The sequence below is a fragment of the Penicillium digitatum genome, chromosome 4 (assembly GCF_016767815.1).
Source record: "Penicillium digitatum chromosome 4, complete sequence".
Lineage (NCBI taxonomy): Eukaryota > Fungi > Ascomycota > Eurotiomycetes > Eurotiales > Aspergillaceae > Penicillium > Penicillium digitatum.
Genome location: NC_089387.1, coordinates 926,207 through 945,319, shown reverse-complemented (window position 1 = coordinate 945,319; position 19,113 = coordinate 926,207). Strand labels below are relative to the sequence as shown.

General features: G+C 49.2%; 9 protein-coding genes across 9 annotated transcripts; 3 read left to right on the top strand and 6 right to left on the bottom strand.

The window, feature by feature from the left end:
- Positions 1-34: 34 nt before the first annotated feature.
- On the bottom strand, positions 35-1,272 carry Pdw03_0314 (MIPC synthase subunit (SurA), putative; the record flags this gene model as incomplete). Its single annotated transcript, XM_014682018.1, has 4 exons — positions 35-319; positions 372-731; positions 786-941; positions 994-1,272. 4 exons carry the CDS (start codon positions 1,270-1,272, stop codon positions 35-37), a joined length of 1,080 nt encoding a protein of 359 aa, XP_014537504.1.
- Positions 1,273-4,637: 3,365 nt separating this feature from the next.
- Pdw03_0313 (ER-associated proteolytic system protein Der1, putative) lies at positions 4,638-5,384 on the bottom strand (the record flags this gene model as incomplete). Its single annotated transcript, XM_014682017.1, has 1 exon — positions 4,638-5,384. One exon carries the CDS (start codon positions 5,382-5,384, stop codon positions 4,638-4,640), a length of 747 nt encoding a protein of 248 aa, XP_014537503.1.
- A 497-nt stretch (positions 5,385-5,881) lies between these two features.
- Pdw03_0312 (Histone H3) lies at positions 5,882-6,479 on the top strand (the record flags this gene model as incomplete). The annotated part of the gene is made up of 2 exons (XM_014682016.1): positions 5,882-6,029; positions 6,133-6,479. The coding sequence occupies 2 exons, from the start codon at positions 5,882-5,884 to the stop codon at positions 6,477-6,479; spliced, it is 495 nt and encodes a 164-aa protein (XP_014537502.1).
- Positions 6,480-7,100: 621 nt separating this feature from the next.
- On the bottom strand, positions 7,101-10,174 carry Pdw03_0311 (Major facilitator superfamily domain, general substrate transporter; the record flags this gene model as incomplete). Its single annotated transcript, XM_014682015.2, has 5 exons — positions 7,101-8,595; positions 8,645-8,760; positions 8,812-8,829; positions 8,883-8,993; positions 9,053-10,174. 5 exons carry the CDS (start codon positions 10,172-10,174, stop codon positions 7,101-7,103), a joined length of 2,862 nt encoding a protein of 953 aa, XP_014537501.2.
- A 493-nt stretch (positions 10,175-10,667) lies between these two features.
- Positions 10,668-11,851, bottom strand: Pdw03_0310 (Tetratricopeptide-like helical; the record flags this gene model as incomplete). The annotated part of the gene is made up of 4 exons (XM_066099563.1): positions 10,668-10,713; positions 10,774-10,824; positions 10,880-10,954; positions 11,151-11,851. The coding sequence occupies 4 exons, from the start codon at positions 11,849-11,851 to the stop codon at positions 10,668-10,670; spliced, it is 873 nt and encodes a 290-aa protein (XP_065957290.1).
- A 1,185-nt stretch (positions 11,852-13,036) lies between these two features.
- Positions 13,037-14,704, top strand: Pdw03_0309 (putative AB-hydrolase YheT; the record flags this gene model as incomplete). The annotated part of the gene is made up of 6 exons (XM_014682013.2): positions 13,037-13,744; positions 13,802-13,962; positions 14,019-14,099; positions 14,150-14,273; positions 14,329-14,457; positions 14,519-14,704. 6 exons carry the CDS (start codon positions 13,037-13,039, stop codon positions 14,702-14,704), a joined length of 1,389 nt encoding a protein of 462 aa, XP_014537499.2.
- A 238-nt stretch (positions 14,705-14,942) lies between these two features.
- On the bottom strand, positions 14,943-15,599 carry Pdw03_0308 (60S ribosomal subunit assembly/export protein LOC1; the record flags this gene model as incomplete). Its single annotated transcript, XM_014682012.1, has 2 exons — positions 14,943-15,224; positions 15,300-15,599. The coding sequence occupies 2 exons, from the start codon at positions 15,597-15,599 to the stop codon at positions 14,943-14,945; spliced, it is 582 nt and encodes a 193-aa protein (XP_014537498.1).
- A 398-nt stretch (positions 15,600-15,997) lies between these two features.
- Pdw03_0307 (NADH-ubiquinone oxidoreductase B14 subunit, putative) lies at positions 15,998-16,819 on the top strand (the record flags this gene model as incomplete). The annotated part of the gene is made up of 4 exons (XM_014682011.1): positions 15,998-16,040; positions 16,147-16,208; positions 16,384-16,530; positions 16,700-16,819. 4 exons carry the CDS (start codon positions 15,998-16,000, stop codon positions 16,817-16,819), a joined length of 372 nt encoding a protein of 123 aa, XP_014537497.1.
- A 403-nt stretch (positions 16,820-17,222) lies between these two features.
- Positions 17,223-17,943, bottom strand: Pdw03_0306 (DNA-directed RNA polymerase, dimerization; the record flags this gene model as incomplete). The annotated part of the gene is made up of 4 exons (XM_014682010.1): positions 17,223-17,356; positions 17,437-17,513; positions 17,637-17,728; positions 17,830-17,943. The coding sequence occupies 4 exons, from the start codon at positions 17,941-17,943 to the stop codon at positions 17,223-17,225; spliced, it is 417 nt and encodes a 138-aa protein (XP_014537496.1).
- Between the last annotated feature and the right edge of the window lie 1,170 nt (positions 17,944-19,113).

The window sequence follows — 19,113 nt, the reverse complement described above, 5'->3', positions numbered from 1 at the left end:
TAAGTTGTGAGTCGAGAAGCCAATCTCTAGATCTCTAGTCATCGCGACGTCCAAATTCGTACGAGGTCTCCGTGACCCCGCCTGACTCTTCATCTTCTTTGAAGCTGACACGTCGCAGGATGGTCGGGACTGAGAGTCGCGAGCGTCGTGTTGGTGACGTCGAAACCCGCGACGGGCTGATGCTGGGAATCTTGGAGTAGCGGTAGCGGTACTTGGCTCCAAGCAGCATGACGCGTCCGTAGCTCCACCAGAGACAGAATCCAAAGACTCCGGCGAGGAGGAAGCCACACACAGTGAGGAAGACCCAGTGTTGGCCCATCTGCGAGACGTTAGCATTCCTCGGAATTTCGATACCAGACGAGGTCACTTACCCAGAAGATCAAGTGCGCATCCTTGCCGTGCCAGCTGTTGCCCCGGTGGTGGGTGAAGAAGCTCCAAGAAAACTTGTTGTACTCGTCCTGCATGAGAATGCGTACGCGCCCAGCCTCACTCGGTCCATCGCGCATGTACTCTTTCCAGATGACAGACAGGAACAGTGGTCCGGTCGAGTACATAACGGTGATGTATGGGAGGAGCCAATGGCGATCGTACTGCTGCAGAACTTCGATCGTACGGAGGAAGAATGGATGCTGGGGTACTGAGCCCATAGCATCATTGGAGATACCAGTGGGTGCGGTGCGGCGCACCCACGCGGGATAAGCTAGGAGAGGATCCAAGCGACGGTTGCAGCCCTGGTTCTGTGTTAGAAACGAAATGCCACGGTCTCTCGGGCGGTATCCACTCACGTCGTCGAGATCAATGTACGTTCCACCGAAGTGCGCGAGAATGAAGTATCGGATGGAATCCGCGCGCTGAATAGGATAACTGTAGCCATCAAATGTTTCCAAGAACCAAGGGTATTCTGCGGCGATAAAGTCGCGCGATTTCTCGTCTGTCCACAGCTAATGACCTCTGTTAGCCTTGGATTAGACAGACTGGCGGTTGCGAACGTACAATATATTCATAATCCGGGTGCAAATCAATGCAACTCTGTTGAGCTTCAACCCAGACTTCTGGGATGGTCTCATTCTTGTAGGTTTGGTGAATGATCTTCGGGATAATCTGGGGGCGTTGCTCGATCAGGCTCGAATTCGGCGAAGGCAGCTCCGCGCGGTGTATAGCATCGGCAGCGGCATCTTCGACTAGCAGTGCCAGAAGCGTCGAGACACTGCGGACGAGCAATGAGAGAATGAGGAGGTTGACGAGGAGGAAGATCACGAGACCGCGCCGCATGATGAAGGCGACCGACACCAAGGTTTACAATCAATCAGAAGCAGCGTGATAATCAATTGAGTCCCAACGGTTCGTTTTCTTGTCAGTCGTTAAAGTCGTTTTAAGAGAGTTTGCACAGACCCTCAGGCCGTCAAGAGGTAGTCAAAGTACGGAAATGCAACGATGATAAGAATCTGGTGTCTGATAATATCGATAAAGGAAGGGGAGACGAGTATTTAAGAAAAGGGGAGACTAGTTCACGATAATAAGGAGTGACAGGAGTGGGGAGACTTAAGCTAAAAGAAGGAAAGGAGAGACCTTTGGAAAAAGAGGAACGTCCTGAGGCAAAAAAAGAGGGAAGGTGACGAAGGGGAAGTAATACGATACCACAACCTTGGGAAGGAGCACATTTACGGAGGCTGAGCAGAGAGAGGGGTGGCTGTTCTAAGATAAAGCGGCTTGGTCGTGTTTTGATTGGTGGGCTGGTAGTGGGGCAAGGGGAATTTTGGTTTAACGTTTTCTTTTGTTCATTTTTTTTTTCATTTTTTTTTTTGGAAAATCCAATCTTGTCTGGATGAACGTGCTGGACTAGAGCTTGAAATTCAAGATCCCTTTGGTCAGAGCCTGAATCAAGATCAATCTGATATACTGGGAACGGCATAGATGGGTACACGAACTAGTATCCATGTACGGAGTAAATCTCAACAGTAGGGATGTACTAGACCAATCTAAGTTGGGCGCAAGGACTCGTCATCGTATGGTAAATCTAGCGCCGTGGGGAAAACCCTCCAACGTGAGAAAGGTGTATTAAACTAGTCCAATTTAGGGATGGACTCCACCGTACCTTTCTGGACCTGAGGCTAGCAGCTTGCGTTAGTCCCGAAGTGTCTTACCTAGGTCGGTTACCACTACGGAGGATGTGCTCCGTAGTTGCTTTTATGGATCCAAGGTTAGACCGCAATTATGATTTCTGGTTGTGCTCCGTCCTCCGACGGAGCACGGAGTACGGAGTCCATCTTCGGTACTGTATCTAGAGTGAATTCGTTACACAATAATGTACGGAGGATGTCGTACATGTATTTTCGCTACCGCCATGGTTGTGGCGTGGACTGCACACATCTCTACAAAGTAGTGATGACATTATCAGGGACAACGTCTCATCTCGAAGAATTCAATCCCACGCGTAAAAACAAAGAACCACCATAGACGTAGCCAAGGGTATTTCAGCAAGAAGGAGGAATCGGCACCGATTTGCTACTCCGTACATGAACCGCCACTCTGTGCCACACGGAGGCGTGCACGGTACGGTCAGAGGTCTCCGTTGCCCCTCGTTTCTGGCCTCATTGATCGGATGTGCACATGGCAGATGGGATTTACTTGTGAATAAAATGTGTCTGGAATGGAGATGGAGAAGTTCGATCTAGGACAATTTCAACCAATGATTCTGACAAAAATTCTATCAACTTTACAAAAAGTGTACAATTCATGGTATAATCTATTCCCATGGGAACTCACTAGAAACCCCCTGGCTGTGGTACGCCAGAACTAATTATCCACTCAGGCAAGTCCACCAATAACCCATGGTTCGCCACGTTGTATCTCGATTCAACACTTTTTATCTCGGGTGCCTATTTGCCTATCGCTCGTGTATACCATCGGGATCGGCGCTGCAGGCTTCTCCGGGGTTCTATTCTAAGAGTATCGGATGTGACGTGGTTATTATTGACCTAACTTTTATTTGAACATACGTCTCCATGACATGTACTAGCATAGCCTGTGAGAGATGTACTAGATGTACTAGATGTACTAGATGTACTAGATGTACTAGATGTACTAGATGTACTAGATGTACTAGATGTACTCCGTACTCCGCATGTATGTTTCAAGTTGCCTTCATCAATTCAAACCATCCGATTAAACCCACATAGACCTTCAAATACCCGCTGTGTGCAGAGTACAAGCAGATCGCAGATCGCCTGCCGGGCTACACTTAAAGCGGGATGTGGGCGCGTAAAACGGGCGAAGAGTTACTCCTCTAGTACAACTCGGATATTACTCATATTGCGCGCCTAACGTAAGTCCAGAGTTTTTACTCTGTGGCTATCTACCCTGCCCTCCATCTAGGTGTATTGGTTGTCAAGGTATGCATCAAACTTTCCCGACAGTTACTAGGCGATGGCCGTGACTCAGCTTGGTAGGTCTAACCCGGGGCCCGGGGTTCAAACCGCTGCACATCCACCATATTGGTGTTGTATTGAATTATAGGACCAATACACGAAATGCACGGGGCGCTGGGCGCTGCATGGAGTACAATGAACAAGATACGACATACGACATACGATTTAATAAGCCTCGTGGCATGCTTGGTCTGACGCTGTGACCCTCGATCATGTCACAACAGCTCTTTCTAAGAATAATCGAGCACCTAACGTGATGAGAGATCACTAGGCTGACTAGATGGTATTCTGCTGCCTTCCTGTTGAGACTACCTATGCATACAACATATGCAAGATCGAGCGGCACAGCCCTGTGCTCAACTTGGCATGTCCAAAAATAGGGTGATCATGCGCCTGCCGGCCCTCTATAAGGAGGTTTGATAGTGGCTGGTATTGCATGCAATCACACGGTGCTTTTCTACTTTATTTTACCTTAACGCATGTGAAAGTGAACAAACAGGGGATGTGTTTGAGTATACAGTTTCGAGGGACAGAGCAAAATCAGATGCTGTCGTATGAGGCCCTGGAGGTCTTCGGTGAGGGCGTAATAATTTGGTGCCTGTCGTCATCTTGGAAGTCTGCGCCTGCATGCAGCTCTAACCAGCATGCATAGAAATCGAAAGACCATCTGGGTATCTGTGGCTATCCTAATGTTTAAAAAAAACACATGCACGGTCTTGAACACAAAAAGGAAAAAGTCCTAGTCCTTGCTTCTGTTAGCTAGATCACATGGTGCGGACTTGACCAAGGGGCAACATCCCACATCATCAGATAGAAGGGAGCTACTCCAGACAGATCCCTCGCCAGTGTCCATCATACAACTTCTTGACATAGCTCTAACGTGGCCGGTTTCCATGTTTAACCAATATCTCACGCACAACTTGGCCGAATCATATCGAATGCCGGCACGATTAGATGAAAAGCGTCAAAAGACTCGCTGATGTTCAGCTTCCCCCATGCACGGCTCACAGTTCTCAAATCAATGGCCCAAAGCTAGCCTCGAGCAAAGACCAAGGCCAGGATCGAACCCGTTGGACCCTGGGCTCTACTATACCAGTGAGACTCGTCTCTAGTTGAGTACGGTCTAGTTTCAATTTCCAATCGACGCCACAAGGAACCTCGATCTTTGGTTCGCCAAAAGCGACACTTTATCAATCGGCACAGTACAGCTCATCGAACCTCCGGCGCCGCTGCAGCCACAAACTCGCGGTTCACATTAGTCGCACCCGTGGCACGCTCGCTAGGCCCAGGAGCGGGCTCAAACAGACGGACCCACCATCGAGGCGGGTCAAACGGACGGTGGCCACCATGTAGGGGTGGGTAAACATCGTTGAAGAAGTACCAGATATGACCGACGACAACGCCGAGCATCTCATCCTTCGGTACGATCTTATGCACAATCACGCTGAATCCCATCAGCACCCAAGGCAGGTAGGGAGCAGTGAAGACCAGTAGTCCCAACAAACTAAGACGGGTGTCTGGGTTGCGCCGGGCCCAGATGTAGACCAGGCTGGATGAAAGCGCGCTGCCCAGGAAGGGTATTGAGAGGAAAGGAGAGATGACGAGGAGAGATGTCATGGCGTAAAAGATCAGCCATGCGAAATGGGCCGGGGAGCGGCCGGATGTTTCTTCCAGAAGACGTGAGTAGCGCTGCAGGAAGAACACATGAAACAACAAGTCGAGATTGAGGGGTCCGAAATAAAGGAATGTCGTTACTAGTCGCCAGTACTGCGATTTAACGTAGACAGAGCGGAAGCTGTAGAACAGCTGGAATGGGGTCACAACGTGGCACTGCACCAGGACTGAGGTTGCGACGGTGGCTACCGTCCACCACCGGGTGACGGGTGGCATCTCAAAGAACCATTGTTCGAGGGGAAACTGGTCCTGTTGCCCATTGTTCTCCCAGACAGCGGCCATGGTGTGAGAATTTGTGGCTTCTGATAGGAATGGAAATCAAGAGAGGAGCGGGAATGACGGCGGATGATCAGCACGAGCACTGAGAGCTCTCCAGAGTGCCTCCTGGGTCCATTCCACGTATGACGGAGATAAGACCAGGTAGACCAGTTTATCGTCACGTGCCAGACACGAGACGCGTGTTTACGTGAGAATCACGGGGGCTGGGACGCTAAGGCCCGAATAGTTCATATTGACAGCTCGCCCAGCCTTCCCTTCGCAACAAAGACTGTCTAATTATTAGCAGATAGGGTTTTTAATCCCAATCCCTTCATTTGAACCTCGTGTGTAAGCCCTAATCTCCTCGATTCTCGGACACGGCTCCTGCAAGGGAAAATCTCGACACAAAAGGCGGCACTCCGCAGGACGCTGGTTGCTAGGCAATAAATCTCCCAATTGATCGCTTTTTCAGCACCCCCACCACCCAAGAAAATCGCACAGCGCGTTCCCCCTTTACCATAATGCCACCCAAGATAGCTCGCAAGACAACGCCGGGCAGCGCACAAAAAGGCAAAGTGCGCAAGACAGTCGCCGAGGGAGATGGAACACCAACAAAAGTACGCAAGACGAAGGGAGGAAAGCAACCAAATGTCACAGATAACGTCCAACGTGCGTTCTACCCTCCTACTACCACTAGCAAACTGAGCGCCTTATACTACTCTACTTGCGCAATTCTCCAACAAGCCCCCCCCACCATTCTAACAATCCCCAGCCGGGGATCCAACCCCCACAGGCCGTCGCCGGCGCTACAAGCCCGGCACCGTCGCATTGAAAGAAATCCGCCGCTATCAACGCTCCTACGACCTCCTCATCGCCAAACTCCCCTTTGCACGCTTAGTCCGCGAAGTCGCACTCGATCTCCTTCCCGCGGACGTCGGTGCCGAGCTGCGCTGGCAGTCGCATGCTATCCAAGCTCTACAGGAAGCCGCTGAAGCTTTCCTTGTCCACCTCTTTGAGGATACGAATCTCTGCGCGCTGCACGCGAAGCGCGTTACTATTATGCAGAAAGACATCCAGCTTGCGCGGAGAATTCGCGGTGTCTGGGCTGGGCTTGGTTGAGCTGTTTTGTCGATCGTTTCGATTTTGCGAGGTTTCGAGTTTAATAATAATTTTTCGGGGTGTGGGGGGGGGGGGGGGGGGCTTTCATCTCTGGATAAGAGAAGCCTCCGCGGACATTGCTGGCGTACTGTGGGCATGGAGTTGACTTCGGCGGTGCTGTTGTCCTTGTTCTTTTTGCGATGTTTCGTCCAGCTTCCGCTGGTGGAGCTTGGGTCTGTGGACTGCAGGCTGGTTTATACCATAGTGTTTGTACATTATGCATGGATGTCGGGTGTTCATCTTCTTGTTTTATAGGGAGCGAAGCAATTTATGATCTTCCGAGGGTAGTGCGATATACACGCCCCATGTTGAAAGCTATCAACATTTCCGAGTGAACGATTCCTACGTATCGATGGGTTAAAAGGTGTGCTTAGGGTATCGAAAAGGTGTTTCTTGATTCGCCAATAACATCATTTACCGGCTCGCATCCCTAGAAGATCAAACGCCTTCCCTAGTAGCCATCAAATGGTATCGTAAACGAGCGCCTCCCTAGGAACAGTTCTGAACTAAACGCCAAGGGGAAAGACGTGAAAAAACAAAACAAAAAGGCATATCATGTTTGTAGCAGTAGACGAAAGTCAATCAGGCCGAACGTCTCAGAAGGGGCGGAAGACCCGATACCAAGCGTTGGCCTTCCTCACGGACGCTCTGCGCTTCCTCGCCCTTGCCCTGTCGCTCCAGAGTCTCAGCTAGCATGTCGTCAGTGACGCTCGCCCACATACGGTCGTTAGCTCGTTTGGCCATTGCACGGCCAGCTCGAGCGCTTTTCTCGGCTTGCTCGCCGACCACGCCGCGGAAGTACTTCCAGCTCATGAATGTCAGGGTCATGCAGGTGATTTGGCTGTTGCTGATTGCGGTAGCGGACTGCAGAGCTTGCTGAAGATACTGTTTTGTCTGGATGGTGGACTCGGAGTGAACGGTCGCGCAGACAAGGTAGTATGCAGCTTGTATGTACTTGTTTGGACTGCTTTTGCAAAAGGGTTCGAGGTTTGTGAGAATAGCACTGAGCAGGGAGTGAGATGGGTGACTTGGATCACGGAGAATGAGGACAGTGTTGAGACCGGCGAGGATGCGTGTATCACGACAAGGGTCATTGCGTCCTGTCTTGCTGGTTGCGGGGTCCAGTGACAGAATTGGTGATTGGAATATGTTCAGCGCAGCCTTGAGATCGCCAGTTGCTTGTGCGATGGTGCCCGCGGCGTATTCCATCAGACATTCGATCGTAACCGGAAGGTTGGAGCCAAGCTCTTCGAAGATTTGTCGAAGGTCACTGAGAGTCTGGCTGGCAAGATCCCAATCGGTTCGAGCGCAGGCCAGGAAGACTCGTTGAAGAAGAAGGTTACAGTAAAGAGACTGACGCCACTGAACCCGACGGTGGGCATTGACCATTGATTCTGAGATTTCTTGAGGGGCCTTGAAATTGCTTTGAACCATTCGAAGCCCTTCCTCGAGATATTTCTCTGCTTTCCGGCCATCATATGAGTTCTTGGCACTGAGCGTGATTGAGCTTAAGAAATAGCAAAGCGCATAAAGATCGTGCTGAGGAAGCCAGTTGAAACTTAATAGCAATGTCCCATTATGAACCTGCAAGATATCGCCTGTATCGATGGACGAAGGCCCAGCGGATTTACCGTTGAGGGGGACCGAAAATGACCCATCGGGACGCCAGTTGCTGTCGCTAAGTGTTTCGTCCATCAAAGACTGCATGACCTTCAGCTTCTGTCCAGACTGGTTAACATCGTACTCAAGAAGACTACAGCAGATATCGACCATTTGAATCATGGTTGTAAGTTGAGGTATATAGCGAAGTTCGTCATTCAGTTGATGGCTTCGCGCGGCGGCCACAGCGCGCTGTGCCTGCTCGATCGAGTCAGAATTTGTCGCTTGCTGCAAATGCGCAAGTGATTCAATAACGGCCGCCATCGCTGAAACAGCCTTGTCCCCATTACGACTAGCCATAGCCGTAATTCTGTGAAGATGTTGTAACGCTTGCACAGAGTCTTGGTGTGACGGAGATGACAACGAGAGTGATACTCGAAGGAAACGAAATGCGTACTCCCATGCGGCATGACGGTACCTTTTAGCTATTAGCATCCTGTGGTCGAAGAAGGTGGAATGGCACATACGCTTCCACATCCTGTATCATTCCATCGACTGCTTTCAAGGAAGCTTTAGGGTTACTCTTGTGGAGCATTCGTGCCAAGAGGTGCTGCATGCTGTATTTCAAGTCAAGCATACGGTTCTATGACAGTTAGATCAAAACAAATTCGCCATCAGGTTTCCGTTGACTAACTCGTTCACAAAGATCGATCTGCGTCAAGTTAGTGGCTGTTTCGAGAACGGAGGAAGGAAGCAAATACGCACCCCTTTACTCAATGCTGTTTCCGCTTCGATGTCATTGTCTGTTTCCTCGAACAATGTACGCGCATAGCGAAGTCTAACAAGGGCTTCTTTGCGAGGTTGCAATCGCCAGTTCTATCATATCATTTGCTTAGTATAGACACGAAAATTCTTCAAGAGAGCATCTCACTAACCTTCAAGACAGCCTCCAAACAACCCAATCCAGTAGCAACCAGCTTGTAATATTCCTCGACGTCCGTCTCATTAGCGGTCAATGATGTCGTTGTTCCACGAACATGAGCAGCATTTAGATACTCATCAGCCAGGGACAAAAGCAGAACCTGATAGTCGATTGGGGGCTTTGTAGAGTTGGCAGGTGCGGGCTTCCCAGACTTTTCGATATTTGGCAGACTCGGCTGTCTCATTTTTTCAATATGCTGTGGTTGAGGCTGCTTCTTCGGAATCTGAGTTTGAATTCTGGCTTGAACGACCGGAGAAGGAGCTGGGATCATGACTTGCGGTGTAGCATGTGTCACCGGCGATGGAGTAGGCTGGGGTCGTTTCGGGGTCGCAATGGGCGTAGAAGGTTTTTTCTGGGGCTCTACTTTGGGAGAGATCTTGATTGGCGTGGCGTCGGCTTTAGTGATAGGGCGTGCATGCGGTGTATGGATGTTGGTTTGTGCTTGCTTATTTTGGGTATTTGGTTTAGGAGTGATGGGAGGCGGAGCAGGGGCCACATGAATAGGCATAACTGGCGACGGAGCTGGCAAAGTATTTGGAGGTATTTGGGGGTGGCTAGCACTCGAAACGAAAGGTGGTTCGCCATACTGAGGAGAGAGTTGGGTGTATCGGGATCGCGGAGCAGTAGGCAAAGGTTGTTGTACAAAAAGTTGAGCCGGATTGACAAATTGATGTTGCAACTCTTCTTGTTGAATTTGAAGCGGAGGCGGAGGTGGGGGAGGAGGTGGCTGAGGGGGAGGGGGGGATTGTAGTTGAGGGAGAAGCTGTGGTCCTGGCTGCGGGCGTGGCTGGAGACTTTGTGGTGGTAAATGAAGCGGCTGCTGCGGGGGTGTTTGCGGTGGAGGACGCGTCTGCTGCTGCTGCTGTGGCCGTGGCTGGGGAGTATATGTCGATGGATATGAAGGATAAGGTGTCAGAGCCGAAGGATACATTGCTGGCTTGCCATAGGCATCGTATGGGGGCGGCGGAGGAACGGCATTATTGTACAGTATCTGCGGGGGAATTTGCCCGTGTTGATACTGCGGCGGCGGTAGATAATGCGGGTATTGGCCGGGACCAGGTGGTGGGTAGCTCATCGCCCCGATGAAACAGACAATACTTGTAGAAATCGAGGATCAAGTCAAACGCGCGAGATGGTGAGCGTGGATTATGTCGGTCCGGAGAAACCCCAGGGCGGTCAGCTGATAAGAGAAGTTGCGATTATGCGACTCTTCTTCATCGCGGTATTTGTGGACTCGTACATCTGAAAAGTTACGGAGAAGTCGTCTTTCATCGGTTTGCAATTTTGGTTTGTGTTGTATTCTCGGTCAATGAGGCACTTGGATAAGACAAGGAAAATATGTTATATCTATTTGAGGACTCCAACAAAGGACCTTGCATGATGTCAAAAGAAGAGCCACGGAAAGAGATGCCCAACACTTCTTCTCTGCATCATTGAATTATTTGGCAAATTGCCTAGATACTTGATGCTAACGAAAGACAAACCTAACACGCTTAAATGACGTTCATTGTACAATGTATACTGACAAGAGACGCAAACAAGAGGGAAAATGAACCCCATTTGGTCCACTAATTCCTTATGATCTTGCCGAAGCTGCCAAGGCCTCTCTCGCAGCTGAACATATCCGTTAAACCATGTTGATGTATGTGTAAAGTTGGTTGATGGGTAAATTACCTATTCCAGAATCGATAATTTCCTGCTCTATGCTCGGCGCGAATGAGAGCGCTGGATGTTCACGTACTGTCCAAGGACACAACTCGTTGCAGTTTTCAACACTAACTGAGGGTTCGGCTGGATGGATTCTTTGTGCTCCCCAAGCTGGGTCAGGAACTGGACCCGTCCCTCCCAGGCTTCTCTGGGTCCAGAATGAATATGTCGCCCTGCCAGATTTTTCAAGATGGAATGGTGACTTTCGTGGACATGTCAACGTCGTGTCACATGCACTGCAGACTGATATACGCTTGCAGGATGAGCAGAGAGAGTCGAAGAGGCGACATATAGTGGTTTGGTGAACGCTCGAGAGCCACAGGTCTACCGATCTATGCGCACACCCGAAGCGGGGTGTCATATAGTCTTCCTTGCCAACTTGGCCCGACTCAGTGGTGAGCTCATATTCAGTGCGAACAGTCAGCTGATTGTCGGCACTGATTTCTGGAAATAACGATATCTTCAGCTCGGTTGGGCCATACTGCTCGGTGCATGTATGCCAGCAGTAGCGGTCGTTAATGACGGTCTCAAATTTTGATTTCAAGGGTTGCAGTATTTCCTGCAGCACTCGAACATGATCTGCGAGATCGAGCTTGTCGCGGAAAGTTAATTTCTTGCATGGGCACAGGTCAACGACCCCTGCGAACTCTCCAAGATTGCATGTTCGAGTCTCTGGCTTTCGCCTCAGCTCTCTGGACGAAAAGGCAGCTGGAGGGTGGAGTTTCAAACACTTGGAGCATAATTTCCAGCGGGAGGTTTCCAACAGGTTAAGGAATGACCAACGGGGTGTGACAAAGTTGTGTCCGTTGCGGTAATGGTGGAAAAGCGGCGCAAAATCACGGCTAAACCGGAGGGATTTAGAAAGCAGGACTTCTCCAGATATCAAGAACATGCGCTTGTTGGTCAGCGCAAGCGCAGCCTCCGGCAGCACTGTCAGATGAGATATGATCTCCAACAACAACTCGGTGGGTAATTCCATTAGGTAACAGCGTCCATGGCCATCCTCCTGTTGCTTCTTTGCTTGCTTCGGGGACCAGAGTCCCATTTTGATCATAGTCTTAAACTTCTCTATGGTACGGTGTAGACGATCGGACATGTCGGATGAGGACTTTCTTATTAAAGTCATGGGTGCTTGAATCCAAGGTCGTTCGAAGATATTAGATAACCAGGCCTCATGAGAGATTTGTGAATCAAAAATAAGGATTGTAGCGTTTCAGTTGTTACTATCATGTTGTAGTAGAGATCTGATGCATCGTGTGACGAACAGTGCTGCATCACCAAAGGAAAAAAAAGAGAGAAGGTATGGAAATGTTGACCTTGAAATAGTCTGGAAAGATAAAGAATCCCGGAAACGGACCATGGGACTGGGTCACATAAGATGTTAATGCTATCAGCATTACATCTAAAGAAGAAAGAGGATCTGATCATTGGTGGCTCAGCTCGTTCTTTGTCTGATGATCTATTTGCAGAACACCGGATACTTTAACATTTCAACCCTACATTTAACTAGGTCCATTCTAAGAGGAACATTGCTATTGTCGGAAGACCTGGGGATAACTCCCTGTGCTTCACGCCGGAAGTGAATTTAGGGCTTCCGCATGCGGAAAGGAAATTGCCGCATTGAGCATCTTATCATCATCACTTCATCTTCAGCGGAATGCCCACAAAATTTTCCCTTCACTAGACCAGGTGGGCTTCCTGCATCAAGTCCGAGCCTGGGCCTTGTATGCGCTATGACATCGTCAACTGACTTCTGGTGTAGGACAAACAAAATAAAAGCCCATTAGCAGGTGTGCCCGTGCAGCCTGGGGCCTCGGGCCCCCCACCACTATCATGACTAAGCCAACGTTAAGACTCAGATCACCTGATTGGTCTATACATCACGTGTATGGGGATCAATTGGAAATTGGCTTACTCAACCTTGAACCATGGGCACACGGCAGAAATTCAGGGGCCTGGGCGGAAAATCCAAGCATAACTTTTTTTTGCCGAGGTCTGTCTGGTATCAAAGATTGGATCCATGATTTTGCATTTTTGCATTTTGTGTTTCAAGCCAGTTTTTTTCTTTCTCAAGAGCATATCAGCGTTGAACAGCCTTTATTGAGAAATCGATTTGTCCATTAACTCAATTCCAGCATTCTGTTGTGTCTAGATACCCCTCATGCTCGACATCATCTCAACACTTCTGAATTCAATCCCCCTATCAGTCCTCTTATCCGGGTTGATCGCCATGGGTTTGGTTTCATGGCTGCGTCCCAAGGGCCGCATAGCTTTTTATCACGCCAAAGATAATCACTTGATATTAACCAAAGTTCCCGGCGCCTCGGGTGTCAAAGAACAAACTACGTTTGTGGATGTCTGTCTGTCTGCCACACCAGAAACGTGCAACCTAAACCCTTTCTTGTTCAATGGGCACCTGCAGACTTGCTGGACCACTGTAAAATACGACACTGTTCCTATTTACTACAAGCGCAAAATGTTTGAGTCGGACACCCCCGCGTTCACCGGCCATTTTGCCATGGATTTCGTAGTTGCACCATACGACATTCCTCAAGACCCGGAACTTATTGATCAAGCGAGAAAACATACCCAAAAGTCAGGGTTGCCACCACGCACCTCGTTTTTCTCTCAGGAGGAATTTGCTATGTTGCCCTCAGATGACACTAAGCCTATGCTTGTGCTTCTTCACGGTCTGAGTGGTGGCTCCCATGAAATTTACTTGCGGGAAGTCCTAGCGCCTCTGGTGAAAGAAGGTGCCTGGGAAGCATGTGTTGTCAACTCGAGAGGATGTGCAGAGACTAAAATCAGTACCGGTGTTCTCTATAACGCTCGAGCTACCTGGGATGTCCGCCAATCTGTGAAGTGGCTCAGGGCGCAGTTCCCCAATCGCCCTCTTTTCGGAATTGGCTTCTCACTCGGTGCCAACATCCTCACCAATGTATGCGCCCCTCCCCGCAAAGCAGACTGTCCAAACCCCCTCACTTACACACTGTAGTATCTGGGAGAGGAAGGTGACGCCTGTCAACTGAAGGCAGCCGTGATTTGTGCGAGCCCATGGAACTTGGATATTAGCTCTACTATTTTGCGAAGCACCTTGCTTGGCAAAGAGGTTTATAGTAGAACTATGGGAACTAGTATGAAGAAGCTCTTTGAGGCGTGAGTTCGTGTCTGTTCGGCCGATGTGCAAAGTCAACTAACCACAAGGAAAACAGACATGTTGATCAAGTCTCCACAAATCCCCGGATCGACGTTGATGCCATAAGAAAGATTACTTACCTCCATGAGTTCGACCGGTACGAAGAATCCGTGATCTCAAAACAAAAACGACTCTAACATGTAACAGAGCTCTGCAATGTCCGACCTGGGGTTACCCCACCGAAGGAGCGTATTACCGTGACGCCACTTCCACCGATTCCATGCTCGCCATCAGGATTCCTTTCCTTAGCATTCAAGCAGAGGATGACCCTGTAAGTTATCCAAGTTCTTCCATCTCAACCGTGATAGGATCGCTGACTTTATCAGATTGCTTGCCGTGAGGCTCTTCCCTACCAGGAAATGACCCAAACACCATATGGAGTCATGCTGACTACATCATGGGGTGGTCATCTAGGCTGGTTCGAGCTCGGAGGGGACAGGTGGTTTGTCAAGCCGGTGTGTAGTTCGAAGCTGGCCATTGGCATCGAATTTGAACACAATACTAACTTTCCATCAGGTGGCAAACTTCTTGAACAAAATGGCTAGGGAAATCGACACTAGTATTCCTGGTGTTGTCGAACACCCTGAACGACTCCCTGGAAATATTGCCAGCCACCCTGGCGCCAACAAAGAGCCCGATCTGGCACCTAAGCCCGAATACGTCTCGATGCGACGCAAACTCGCACTACCTCTGGGCCTGTAATTGGCTGCCTCTCAAACATTCCCGCCCTCCCAACCAATTGCTACCATCACCACAATCGAACGCAACAGGTCAGTCATGGTTTACAATGGGCGAACCATTTTCGGGGGTTTTCCGGGGCTTTTTTTGCACAAATGATGTTTCTGTTCCGATAGACATAGATTGATAAACCGGTGAAAACGCCGAACCCCGACATCTAAGTACATAGACAAAGTATAGACACAAATATTCAGACTTTTTTTCAAGCAAATGCAACGGCCTTCTTCTTTGATCGCCCGGGCTTCGAGATACTATCCTTGATACTCGTAGACTCCGAGGCCTTGTCACCACCCTTGCCCTTCTTCTTTTGACGAATGGAATCCTTAACGTCGTCAAACTTGTTCTTCCTCTCCTTCATGCGGGCCTCAGCCTCGGCCCTCTTTGCCTCGCGGATCTCTTCTAGTTGGCGTGCCTTCATCATCTTGGACTCGATCTGACCTTCCTTCTCGGCGTTCACCATAGCGAGAATTGTCATCATGCCCTCCTGTAGGTGATAGTATTAGCACCAGGCTTTGATAAAGTGCACTTAATAGAACAGAGAGTAAAAGGCAAAACCTACCGCATCATCGACAAAGGTCTTGCCCTTCTTCTTGCCCTTGGGCTTGATCACTCCAACAGGTGTGATTTGGTTCAACTCGGGCAGATTCAGCTCCTTCTCGGTGTACACTCTCTTCTTCTTTTTCTTCAGGTTTTCTTTGGCAGTCCGGGGCTTGGTCTTCTGTTCCTTGGGCGGGGGACGCTTGGGACCATCTTTCTTGGCCGATTTGCTGACGCGCGAGGCAGACGACAGGCTGGAAGACTTGCCTCCTTTAGCACCTCCCTTTGCGCCTCCCTTTGCACCTCCAACGTTAGGAGCCATTTCGTAGCACTTGAGGAATTGAACGGTTGATTAAGTTGAGACGAGGCGGATTCAGAGAGGAAAGCAAAAATTGACAGGATGACGAGAAATGAGTTGGAATTACTTCAACAACCCAAGAGGAGCCGAATAGCCCTGCAATTTTATCAGAATTATCGAAAAATCTTCGACGAAAAAAAAACAAGAGCAAAGAAACGTCGCGCAAGACGGTCCGATAATCCCCAAATTCGCAAAGAATTTTTTTGAAAAGGCAGGCGGTGAGCCCGGCCCATTCCACCACCAACCTCAGATCGAAACCTCCACCCTCATAGCTCAGGAACTCACGTTCAATTCTCCCCCGTCTCCCTGCACCCAGTGATTGAACCGCACTGGATTGAGTGTGCACTCAACTCTCCTCTAAAATGACTATCAACCCTACCTACCTGGCGCAGCGTTCGCGCTCCTGTACGTCCCTGCCACGCCCGATGCGTTCCGCCGTCCACCCGGCGGGATTGTCAATGGAGTCTCTCCCACCCGCGAAAAGGTGCTAATTTACCTGTTCACTTTCTAGCTGTCAACTGGGGCGATGCGAAATTCCGAGTCCTGAAGTCGTACCGTGAATGGCTCCGTGCGGTCAGTTCACCCCGACATCCTAGACCGACACACCTTCTCCCTTGACATGCTCTTTTCTCTGTTCCAAGCGGAAATGGCAGGAGTGGACTTACTAGTGGCTCTTAATTCTGTGGCTTAGAAAAGCTACAACTTGACCCCTCGATGGACTCAGCTAACGTGACCTCACTAAACACAGTCCCCGGAGATCCAGACCATGTACTCCCTGGGCATGCCCGTATCCGCCATCCGCACGAAGATCCGCCAGGAATTTGAGAAGCACCGCTACGTCAGCCAACTGCCTGTCGTTGATGTGCTGCTGTTTCAGAGCCACGCCGAGTTCCAGGTTAGTCCAGTCCACCCTCTCTGTCGAGATACATGATGTGGACATGTGGATTCTTTCAAGAGGACAATTTCGAGATGCAAATGTTGCTTCTCCCTTGTCGCTATTTGATTGTCCATTATTGGTATTCCTCGCAATCTCAGGATCAAATGCTGACATGGATTCTGGGCAGGAAACGCTCAACTACTGGAAGCAGCTTTCTCATGTTATGAAGTACTTCCGCCCAGAAGAAGACCCTGGCGCGCGGCTACCCCGCAACTTCGTCTCTGGTTTCCTTGAGGGTCGCAATTAAATCCCTCTTTCTGCTACTTTCTCCCTCGTTTCCTATCCTCTTCATCTCGTTTCTGGTCCGCGATGTGGCACTTCAAGGAGCTGCGCCATCGATAGACATGATGTGTATATATTGTCTGAATAAGCCATTCCATTATCTTACTTCGTTCCTATCTAGTTTTTCTTCATACGCCAGGCTTCGAGACTTGATGCTAAGCTACGGCAGCATGAACTTCTAGGAAATCTTTAGTTTCGTACACATCATACGAATGACCCCTCTATCTTCATCAAGTATTTCGTGCATATGTGTATATATAGATACCAAAGAAACCCCAAACAAGCACTTCTCATGCCCAAGATAGAAAATGTACTTTTCCCTCTACCCAGAAACGCCAATTTAATAATACATTTGCAAATAAGCCAACTCATGCCTCCATACGGTTACCACTCTCCGCATTGAACTGATCACGTGAAGCAGTGAACTTCTCTGTAACGACATCGCACAGGTCCATCAGATCATTGAAGCCCTTCTCCAAAGCCTCAAGAGCAGTAGTCGTATCTGGAGCCACGCAGTCAGTAACAATTCCAACACACCATTCTTTTAATAGACAAGAAAATAGCAAACGTAGTAGCACATACCGTTAGTCTGAATACGGACATTCATCTTCGGATCCGAGGGGTGGGGGATGGTGTAACCGCAGAACTCAACGGCGGGGCTATTCAACCAGTCAGTGACGATCCTCTTCTTCTCCAGACCAGACCGAGGATTCCAATGTTCGTGAGAAAACACCTGGTATCAACCCCAAATCTAGTCTTGCAAGCACAGCGCAAATACTCACTTCTTCATAATTGCGTATCGCAGCGCATTGCCCATGGTGTGGCCTTCGCCTTCGAACTGGAATGAGGCGGCGGTTTCGGTGGCGCCGGGGAGCTGTGAGAAATAACGGCATTAGCTTTTGTTTAAACTAGGTATATCCAGAGATCCCGTAAATTATATCAATCAATTCGGATTTCCGCAGATCAGATACGTACCACGACAATCTGTCTCTCCTCAAGGATGGGGTCATTGGACTGGGGCAGCTCGATGGCCTGCTCTGCGTCGACCATGGACTGGTCCAGGTCTTGGGAATGGACTGATGCAGGCATTGGGTTGTCTTTGGAGAAGGGTGTGAGGTATGTAGGTTTGATCTAACGAGTTCGACGCTTTGTCGAGGGCTGTTGGAGTCGATGCGGGAGGTAGAGGTGGAGTTGGTGGTTTGTGGGTGGCTGTGTCAGAATTTGTCAGACAGTAGGTTCCTCTCTTTACTGTCGCTTGGCTTCGAAAGTTGAAATTTTAGCCTCGGAAATTTGCAGGATTTGGACCTCCAAGTCGGGGATCATCGCGAAGAAAAAAAGGTGGGTTATCGATAGTCGGGTTTCACCGCCTGCTATTTTGGGCCTCTATGAATTGGTTACGATATTGTCCGTGGTGAAAGATCCAAGGTGCGATGATTCTTTCCAAGAGCTTGTGTGTTTTCTACCTATATGAATGTGTCACTTCGATAAGATGGTCTGTTGAGAATTTCCCCAATCTCTGTTGTGGTAGATTACTACAGTCTAAGTGAATCATCGTCTGTTTACGTCCCCCACTACTACACCCACATGACCGTGCTGGGAACCTGGTACAAGTATAGAGCCTCTTTACATGCACAAGACTGCACTCCTCATGGAGAATGAATGATCCATTCCTGCTCCGTACCTACCTACAGGACCTATACCTGTCTGGAGTGACTAACGAGTTGGATAGTCCATGTCCACCGACAAGGGTGTTCATCTCAGATAAATTAATAATTGAATCCTGATCCTTATGAAAAGCTCAAATAGTCCCAATAGTAAGAAATTTATGAAACAAAGGTCATGCTGGGCTTTGGTACGGAGTACTTTGGATCCAAAGGATTTTTCAGGGATCCATAATGGCCCGAGGCCCGAACTTTGGGAAAGAAGAAGCCATTTGTCATCTTCCATCCCACCGGTGGTACTTTTGTACATTAGGACAGAGTATATTCAACATGGACATGGGCATCACCTATTTAAGAACTGCACAGATAATATGCAAGCGCTGGAACCCGGGCACGCACCCATGGTCTGTGCATTTACGAACGCAGGGCTGTGACAGACTAATCGAGTGGGCATCTCTAATTTCAGTAAGCAGGATGGTGTTAGTGATCCTCTAAAATAAGGTCACCTGTGAGCATATCTAGACTAGATCCTCCAAATTGGATCAATCCAATTTTGGGGGGGGGGGGTGGTTTTTTCTCAATCAGTTTCAGTTTCAGT